At 30.1% G+C, this 10,175-nt stretch overlaps 2 protein-coding genes across 2 annotated transcripts; both read left to right on the top strand.

The window, feature by feature from the left end:
- Positions 1-65: 65 nt before the first annotated feature.
- Spase12 (Signal peptidase complex subunit Spase12) lies at positions 66-1,911 on the top strand. The gene is made up of 4 exons (XM_074122287.1): positions 66-272; positions 619-678; positions 903-989; positions 1,064-1,911. Exons 1-4 carry the CDS (start codon positions 240-242, stop codon positions 1,178-1,180), a joined length of 297 nt encoding a protein of 98 aa, XP_073978388.1. The 5' UTR covers positions 66-239; the 3' UTR covers positions 1,181-1,911.
- On the top strand, positions 1,257-6,128 carry LOC141451138 (leucine-rich repeat-containing protein 51-like). Its single transcript, XM_074122282.1, has 3 exons — positions 1,257-1,399; positions 3,642-3,853; positions 5,755-6,128. Exons 1-3 carry the CDS (start codon positions 1,309-1,311, stop codon positions 6,106-6,108), a joined length of 657 nt encoding a protein of 218 aa, XP_073978383.1. The 5' UTR covers positions 1,257-1,308; the 3' UTR covers positions 6,109-6,128.
- Positions 6,129-10,175: the final 4,047 nt, after the last annotated feature.

Here is a 10,175-nt window from a genome sequence, read left to right on the forward strand (position 1 = left end):
GACTAAATAATAAAGTATATTTAATATTCTCTTGGTTGTTAGTTTGGTAACAATGAGCACTTCAATGTACAATTAGTAATCACCACTGCTGTAGTGTAAAGTGTTGACGTTAACAGTAAATCGTGTTTCAGTTAGCCTTAATGCTGAACTGGTGTTAATGAGTTGGTCAGTGAACATATAAGTATTCTGATTCAGTTTATAGCCTGTTACGTTGGAAATCATTCTTTTATTTGTGGAAAATGGATTTTTTTAAATCAATTCCCACACATATGGTAATAATGCACTAAGATATATTTCTAGCATACATTTTCTCATATTAAATCAAAATTTCTTTGAATAAGTTCTTCACAAGTTTGGCTCTTGTTATACTTTTTGGGAATTGTCAAGTTTTTACAACATAATGTGCTTAAGTTCTCGAAGTTTTAAAGATTAACCGTTAATTATCCTACTAATAATAACTATTTGTAATTACTTGTAGGTCCATACATTAGCAGAGTTTTTAATAATAAAATTCTATTTAAAGTAATCACACATTGTTTAATTTTTTTTTGCATTGGTTTTCTCCATTTGGCCAGTGACGTTTGCTTTTATCTTTGAACTCATCTATCTAATTTTCAGGACTTTGATGGGCAGCATAAAGCAGAAAAACTTTCGAGGGTGATTATAACTTTGTTTGGGGTAAGAACCTTTTTTATCATTAAAAAAAAAGTATGTAAAAAACATTAAGGTGCGGCTAGAGCCTTCTCAGGTGATTACCGTACAATGTTCACTGTTAGACTTGACTAAGGGCAGAGAGTTGTGTAGGATCTTATAAAATAAATCATAGTAGTCATTTATTTATTATAACTCAGAAGAAATTTCCTTTATTTTAATTGCTTTAAAATTTTGCTTTTTTTTTACAGGCTGTAGGTTTAATCTGGGGGTATATCATACAGCAATTTTCTCAAACTGTTTACATAGTAGGTGCTGGTTTTGCTTTGGCTGCAATTGTAAGAAATGTTTCAGTGTTAAATATTTTTTAAATTGTATAAACATAAAATCATATGGAATAATAAATTTACAGGTGACAGTTCCCCCTTGGCCAATGTACAGACGCAAACCACTTCAGTGGCAAAAGCCTAGACTAGAATCTGACCAGGGAGATGTCCACCAAAAATCTAAAAATAAAAGAAAAATGTAGTTCAATAATTAATTATTAATTTGTTTCTACAGAAGCTGGTTATTTCATTTTTGTTTTTAAAGAGTCTATCAGTGAAAATTTTTTGTTCTTTTTTTTTTTTTTTTTTGTTAATTTAAAAATATCTCTTCATGGTTGATATAGAATTACTTGAATCTAATGTGGATGTTTCAAATACTCCACCAGCCGACTATTCATTTCGCAAAGTCAAGAGTCTCAATGGTAATATCTATTTTTATTATATATGTATTCAATATTATTATATTTGATTGTTATTTGTTAGAATCAGGCCATTGTGAACGTTAAATGTTGGCAAGGGCCAATCAAATAAAAAAAATAAGACCGTTCCTAAAGATATAATTATTTTTTTCGACGTTTCAGGTACTTATCTTCCTTACCTCATAATACATGTTTTTAGTTTCTTTCGAAAGCAGACATTATTATTTTACCGAACCAAACGATTTATATACTTTTTTGTTTATATTAACCTCGTAAGTTTTGTAAAAATACTGCCTATAAAATAATGACAATTTAATAAAAAGAATTGGTACCTTTTTTTAGATTTACTGACAAAAAATATAGTGGATATTGATTTAAGTCACTTTTAATTGTTTCCTACTAATTTTAATAACTAATTTTGGAATTTGCTATTATTTGTTGTGAAATTATGTCTAAATCCTACTATAAGCTCCTTATTCCTATAGTAGGTCGAATTATATATACAAAAAAACGTATTTCCAATGCTTCCATTATTTTATTTTGCCTCTGAACCCATCGCCATGATCCCATCGCCACCACTATGTTCTATTCCAGATTGTTCCAACCTCACCTCAGAGCCCTCGTTAGGCTTTTATTTTGACAGAATTAACCAAACTTTCTCAAACTTACAAACGCTTTGATAAAATATTTGCGTTTTGGAGTAAAAAAAGGAGGAGAGTTGCTAAAATATAAATGCGATTGGTTGTATATTTCTATTAATGTAATATTAAAAAAAATTGTGTGAAAAACACTAATTCCTACAGAAATAGTGGCGAAAGTTGAACAGAGAAGAGGCTTGATTTGAATAGGTTGGGAGATAAAAAATCTTTTTTGGAGTCCCCTCCCCACGAGTTGAGAGTAACTGGTGAATAGGGTGGTGCGGGGGAGCTCAAATTTTATACTTTTTAAACTCATTTTGAATGAACTATAATCCCTAATTTAATGGGCTAAACGAATTTGTAAATCCCGAGTTATTGTGGAATTTAATTTCAGTTTTTTAATTATATCTTCTAAGCCGTTTATTCGCTGTATTTCTGATATTAAAATAAACAAGTGGACTATTTCAATTATAAAAATTTTTCTTGAAATAAGAGTCCTTAATTACGGAAAATTATTTTCATCTACCACAAAAGTCAACGCGACCTGTTGCGCAAAAAAATGCCTTTTGGTCGATCAAACACACATCTTAACTGCTTGTAATCCTTTTGTAACGTTAAAAAAGATTACAATTAATATGAAATTACTCATTACACTGATAAATTAAACAATAGTACTTTCTCGGAAATTAAATCAATGAAAGTAAATTCATCTGCTACCAACTTTTTTATCTTTCCAAAGTGCGTGTTAAATAGTAAAATATCCATTGTAATGTAGTTTCATCTAATCTGATACAGTATTATTTGTTTTTTTATTGATTATGCTTTATTTTTCTATAATACTCGTACATATGTATATACAAAAATCTATAATCTGAATTGAATTTATAAATGAAAATTCATACTGATAAAAATATCAAAAACCTATGTCACATTCTACATAAACTTCGTCAATGGCGGAAATTAGCGAATAAAATAAAACACACCGCGCATCTATGCTTAGATTGGTCAAGAGAGCGGTTAGTTTTTGAAGTAATTCGTCTTTGAAACCCTAATTGGAATGGTAGCCACTGTATTTTAAATTGTTTGATTTAATTTGTTGAAAAAATCCTGAGGTGTACAATTTTGGCCTATAATATGTTAATAAACTACAAAATCTAGTCCTCCAAATAAAAATGACTGTGATAAATCACTTCTCCGCAAAAATAATAATTATGTATGAAAGTACATGTTTAAATATTTAAATGTTCAAATATATTTAGTATTCAAGAGTATTGCTGCAATTCCCCTTGCTAAACCAACGTCTATCATTGATATTCCTTGATATCTAGCATTGTATCCAAGCATTGTGCTATTCTGAAAGATCCTGAAACAAAGAGAGAGAGAAAAAAAGGGCTGCATATGCTTCTCTATACTTAGGACTATGTCCACCTTAGCTGTCTTATTCTTTTTGCTGCTAGTTTTCCATCCACTAATCTTGGCTTTTTTTTAAACAAAAGTTCTGAAAAAGGAAGTGGAGAAAATTTCACACGACGTTAATTCGCAATTACATTCTAAGACGAAACCTGTTTAACGAAAATGGAAAAATCAAATAAACAATGTTATTGCAGAGACAGAAGGGCTTAGACCAAGAAGCATTCGTATTGGAAAAGAGGTTGTGCGAGGACCGTCCGGTAAAATACTCTCAAATGGCTTATGGTTGAACAATAACAATCTTACAAGCATAAGACATATTTCTCGATTTGTAAACAGTACTTTTGAAGCACCAGCAAAAATGGAGTGGCTTGATTTTTCATATAACCAGATCGTGGACATACATGAGGTAAAAGTTGTATAACAAAACAATTTCGTTGTACGTTAATCATAACTTCATTAACAGGTAATAACAAGAGAAGAATCTTCAGTTATAATGGAAAAAAGAAAAATAATGCATCATTTAGTTACTACTATCTAATCTTTAGTACAGTGAAAATCTGCTTTACTAAAACCGTAAGTTTATTCCTTTATTTGTTCAGAGCTCAATTAAAGGGATTAAAAATCGCCACAGTAGTAGACTCTCTAATTTACTTCTTTTTTTTGTTTGTATGTGTGAGTGATTATTCAGATAAAGAAAAATAAAAAAATTTTGGAATAAAGCACCTATTTTTGAAACTGCAATACACATGATTGTTTAAATATATCTGTACCTCGGAAGGAAAAGGCACCATGTCACAAAAAGTAAATTTTACAGGGGAACCAAATGAAAATATTTTTCCAAATTCATTTTTTGTTCCACTTTTCCGGTTATACTCTTTCCTGTACTTCTCACCGTAATTATTACATTAGGTACGGCCACTTTAACTCCCATATTTTAAAATATTTTACTTTCATCTCCATTGTGAAAAAATTTATGTCCATGTAGTGCCTTTTACCCTTAAGCAATGAAGTATCATAGTGCTTTTTAAAAATACATAAATCGCTTAATAGTAAACATAGGAAATAGTGCTTTACACCTGTAGAAAGAGCAACAAAAAATTTGTAAAATGATGCCAAAATCTGAAAATCGAAAAAAATGGACATGGTGCCTTTTCCCTCCGAGGTACAGATATATATTTTTTCAACGTTACGCAGTTTTTGACGGCCAACCCTTATACAATTGTCCTACCGGACAGTTTTAATACATATAAGAAAATAGCCAGATAATTTATTATTTCAGAGCACTCATGATCTAAACAGTGAGTGATATTTTGATAAAACTTTCTGATCAACAGGGAAGAGAGATTTGTTTAAATACTTATAAGAGTGGATTTTAGTAGATATCTTGACATTTTACTAGATAATTACTAAGAATAATTAGGATTATAAATTGACCAAGTTGTTGATGTGCCAGAAAAAAATAAATAAAAAACAAGAAGTTTAAATGAAAAATTTCATTTTTAATGAGTTGGAGAAGAACCGTGCCTGCAGCATACACATACCTATAAAGTGACATATTGTATTTATAGTTGATTCCAACATTTATTATTATACTTATACATAAAAATCATATGGAGGCAAAATATTAAGAGTATGTACGAATAAAATGTTTACTCTTATTAAAATTATTTCACTTTCACGTTAGAATTAATTCTAGTTTTCTAACAGTTCTATGATCTATTGTAAACCTACGATCTGTAAAGGGACAACCACCGCGACAGAAAGTGGCTCCTAAGGCTTTCTGTAGGAGGGGAGAAAGATTTAATGACACAGAAATACTTTTTCTACAGTTTTATTGGAGATGGTCTTCAGGTTATTTGAGAGCATTCCCTTCGCTTCCCCAGAAGGGAGATTTCCACTTAAAATTCCTACCTCACTCAATAAGATATTGGCATGCATCTCCATGCGATTTGTGAGTGAAGTTCAAGCGCTGGCATTCCTTTCAGTTCGAGTCACACGAAACATACATTTGTGGCTATGTACAATATTTGGAAGTCGGCATTACACTGAAAAGAACTTATTCTCTAATGGCCTCGGCTATTTTTAGCACTTTTAAGGAAGCACTTTAAGCGTAATGATATAATATATTATTCTTCCTATCTACAGCCCTGATGAACCATGAACCAATCTCTGAAGCAAATAAAGATCTAAAGCAGTCGTTTAACAATAATTAAAAACAACAACATGCCCTTTGCAGATCCAAATTTTTTTAATAGCTGAATCAAATTAAATTTTCATAATTATAATTATATTCTTATTATTTAACAGGAAATCTTGAACTTTAAGAATCTGAAGATATTATATTTGCATGGAAACTGTATAGACAATATCGGATCTATATACAAACTGAGTAAATTAAAACACTTAAGGGCAGTAACACTTCATGGAAATCTTATTGAAGCAGTACCATTTTACCGGCGTTTTGTAATTTATTTCTTACCTCAAATAAAATGTTTAGATTTTGTAGCGATATCACCAAGAGAACAAAAAGCACCAGAACCACCAGATGCTTCAGCAATTCGTAAAAAGGCAGCAGATATGTTGTATGCAGCGTTGAAAGGTACTCCACTAATGAAAGAAGTACAAATTGAAGAAAGATCTCAAATTAAAGCACTTAAGTGACAATAAAGCTTTAAATTACATATCTGACTATATATTCTTCTAAATATAAGTTAAATGCAGACGAGTTTATACGGTAAGATATAAAAAATTGTTAATAATAAATCTATTTATCTAACAAAAATTTAAATAAATAAAAACTCTTATAGAGCACTTTATAGATGTGACAGACGATTCACAACTACAAGGGAATGGGAGAAGAATTAGGTTTACTCTCACGAAATAGAATTATTGTGACTGCAGCTTATGATTCACATAAAATTGCAAAATTTTTAGTCAACCTAATATTTTTAGTCTCGACTAAAATTGCGATTAAAAATTATTCGCGACTTTTTAGATTAAGATTTTATAATATAAAATTTTTATTAATTCTAATTCTAACAATTGCCTAAATAATAAAATTACAATACCAATGCAAATTTTAATACTATAATACATTTTCTAAATAATATATACATGATAAAAGGGTTTTATATTTTTTCCCCTGGATATGTGTTTTCCAACGTCGTTTTCAGGCAGTATTTCACAATAGGTTGCTTGTAATCTGAAAATCAAAATTATTCAATAAAATAATTATCTGCAAATCAATATAATTCTATGAAATAAAGGTTTATTAAAGGCTTATTATTGCTTGTATAATGAAGCTTTCTTTTTAACGATAGTATACTAATATTTTTAGTCATGACTAAATTTGCGATTAAAAAATTAGTCGATACTAAATAGTCAAGAATAATTCAATTGGGCCATATTAAATCTTATTATCCATTAGTCGTACGCGCAACTAAATAAAATAATCTTGATTAACGTTTATCAATCACTAGTCGTGATTATTTTATTTCAATCATAAATCATTTAGTCTTAATTACCTAAGTTTATTTTTACTGCGGACTAATCTGTGTAGATTAGTAATACGTATGTGGAATCTGAGATTATAAGAACTTTTAACTACCATGGCAACTCACTAGACCTATACAGGACCACCTTACTCTCACATTTAACCATGTTAGAGACTCTCTAGACCCATGTAGAACTAGTTTACATATTCATTTAACTTACTTTTGACAGAGTGACGTACTTGTATAACCAATTAATGTATTAATCTTTTTTCTTTTTTTCTACTATCAATCTACTACAACCTTATCTATTTTTCATGTACATAACTTATTTATTATATTTGTTCATTAAATTACTTTAAAAACAAAGTGAGTTTGTGAGTTCTTAAAGGCTTTTCTTGAGTAAATAGTTTAAGACCCAACATAAACACGCATATTTTCAAATAATGAATGAACAAATAATACTCAAAGCAATTCTTTATAAGAAAATACAAGTTATAAAAAAAAATACCTAAGAAAAACCAAAACTGGAAATGTTAATAACAAAAATAAGAAAACATATTTTCTACATTCAAAGTAAACACATCGAAAAACTAATATGTAAATTGAACCTAATGAGATGTAGTTCGTTAGTTGTGATCGTATGCCCAACTCTGATACAATGTACATTCATATATTCATTCAATGTATAAAAGTAAAGTAAAGTAATCGCCTATTTTTTCAGGCGGGGCTAAACGTCCAACTACCAATTAGGTGTCGTGGACGGAGGCGACTAGCAAACATACCTTAAATTTCTTTATAAACCATTAAATAAAACCAAGGCCTAAGACCGGGAATCGAACCCAATACCACAATACATATTAGCTTTACCGGTCGTTAGCCATCAGCGAAAAAATCTCAAGTTATGTCTAAAGACAAACTCGAAGCCCAATACAAAACTCATTTAATGTATATATTTATATATAAAATTATCTAAAGGTTTAAAAGTTTGAAGTAACAATATTCATTAGTTATATAACAATTTAGATAACAAAATTAACTTTCCTAATTAGATATTTCTTCTACCGTGCAGAAATAATAGCTTGCAATGCCTGAAAATCCACTAAAATAAACATTGGTAAACTTATACTTCCCGTCTGGCAAAACTAAGTTTACAGACTTACTCTGCATTATTTGTTCAATAATATAATGAGTTAAGGAAAGTTCTCATATTTAGGGACCGATTAGATGTACAGGAGGTATAGCTTAAGCAAAAACCATTCCGATCAGATTTAGTAACTAATCCCGAACAGATGATTCGGTCTAAAATATTTACAACTCCCCTAAATCTATGTGTCCTAACAGATGAAGATTGAGCAGACGAAATTGAGGAAATGCCGGACAATTTAATTCAAAACACTTCTTGCCAATGCAGATATTAAAAAAATAAAGACTAGGGAATGAAACAGCCAAATGAAAGAAAATACAAAAATATTTTGTCTATGGAAACGAGACTGGTTGAAAATAGAGGAGATTGAAATATCACAATGGAATAAAAAAGAAAAATTGATGTCGGCCATTAAAAGTCATGGCTGAGCGATATGTGCTATCACGATTCTTAGGTTTTGTACAGAAAAGACTGTAATAATTAACTAGGTTAGAATATAGGATTGTAATGTCATATTACCAAAAAGCGAAGGGAAGCCTCCAATACCCCCCCAACTGCCGTGCGTACTAACAAAACTCCTGATGAAATAACGCTGATGGAGTGAATCATTTGATCATCAAAACTCCTGAAAACAAGAAAAAGCATATTACTCAGGTTTAAGATTGAGTGTATATTGGTAAAATGTGTGCAAAATGCAATGTACTATTTATATAATTCATTGAAATCCGTATTTTTTAAATTTAATTATAGTAATTCGGGAGTTTCACCAATGGGTAAATTGTCCCCTCATGCTATTCATGTACCTATCTAATGTTATCTTGTATGTATCAGCTTCACTTATTGCAGAAATATACTGCAGTAAAGTAAATCAATTAATAGAAAAAAATTACAGTAATTTAAAAAATTTTATCAACGGTACTTTCAATACTTTAAAAGTACAGTACTTTTTTTTCAATACTTTTTCCCCCTTTTTTCTTTCATTTCCATTGCCATTGCGTTCCATACAGCCAGGACCTTGTGAAGTAAAATTAACGCTTCTATTGGGTTCATTTAAGAAAATTATTTCTTTAAATATCACATAAAATCAACAGTTTTTGAAACAGTTACGTATAATAGTGTTTGATGGACTATGCAGACACTTTGAGATTTAATTATGGTCTCTCTTTCACTCTAAACTCCAAAAATAAATATTGCGATTGTGTCATGTTTTCAATTTCGAGTTTTCACCATAATTACACGTTCAAAAGTGAGTTTTAGTATTTGTACGAGAATACTCCAGTCAAAAATTAAAAATGACGATAAGTACTGACATTACATTATTTCATTTCCGAGGTATCTGACTAAAACTAATTCAACGATGAAATTCTTTTAACTGGAATTACCACATCAGAACTATTTTTTTGTTGTAAAAATGTATAATAATGAACTATAATTGCAAACGTATAGTGCTATTACTGAAATAATTTTCAAAGAAAATCGGATTGTCATTTCTGAGAGAAGGTGGATAGGCTACTTTTTAAATATTAAAACTGATAAAGTTAGTTCATGTCATCTAAAAGCAAGGGCTTCAAGGGATGCATAATCCGGTGTTTGATGAAAATGGTGTAAGAAACGGGTATTTTCTTGCTTTCTTTTGATTTTGCGTTTACCTTATAAACCAAAGGATTTATACATTCTTCTTCTTTTTGGGGGGGATTTCCTCTAAAGTACCAATTTTGTGTGTACCTATGCGCGTACTGCCTGCATAATTTTATCGAATTGCTTCGCATTACTAAGAATAATTTTTTTATTAACAGGTTCCTAGGACCTGATTTTCTTGAGCCGCCCATTTCGCACAGCTTTGCACTTTTCTGCAAATGGCAATATATCCATGTAGCCAAACATAAGTTTTATGAATAAATTTTTGAAAATAAAACATTTTGTTTTATGCTTTTAAACAACCTCTTTTATATGAGTATAATAGAAAACAAAAAAAATAATTCGTGTTTACATACATATTATTCGTTATTTTGTACTTACATAAAATAAAGTGATGCGCAAATCGTAGTGCAGAAAGAGTAATACCAATGGTCATCTATATTTATAAGAGG

Source organism: Rhodnius prolixus, unplaced genomic scaffold (assembly GCF_049639745.1).
Source record: "Rhodnius prolixus isolate KJV_2025 unplaced genomic scaffold, Rpr scaffold_8, whole genome shotgun sequence".
In the NCBI taxonomy this organism is placed as follows: domain Eukaryota; kingdom Metazoa; phylum Arthropoda; class Insecta; order Hemiptera; family Reduviidae; genus Rhodnius; species Rhodnius prolixus.

What these genes read in the sequence shown, in the direction of transcription:
- Spase12 (XM_074122287.1), top strand. Translation starts at nt 240, where the DNA reads ATGGATTTTTTTAAATCAATTCCCACACATATG. An exon ending in AATCAATTCCCACACATATG is followed by an intron (nt 273 to 618) that starts GTAATAATGCAC and finishes TCTAATTTTCAG; the next exon opens with GACTTTGATGGGCAGCATAA. An exon ending in GTTTTGCTTTGGCTGCAATT is followed by an intron (nt 990 to 1,063) that starts GTAAGAAATGTT and finishes ATAAATTTACAG; the next exon opens with GTGACAGTTCCCCCTTGGCC.
- LOC141451138 (XM_074122282.1), top strand. Translation starts at nt 1,309, where the DNA reads ATGGTTGATATAGAATTACTTGAATCTAATGTGGATGTTTCAAATACT. An exon ending in CAAAGTCAAGAGTCTCAATG is followed by an intron (nt 1,400 to 3,641) that starts GTAATATCTATT and finishes ATGTTATTGCAG; the next exon opens with AGACAGAAGGGCTTAGACCA. An exon ending in AGATCGTGGACATACATGAG is followed by an intron (nt 3,854 to 5,754) that starts GTAAAAGTTGTA and finishes ATTATTTAACAG; the next exon opens with GAAATCTTGAACTTTAAGAA.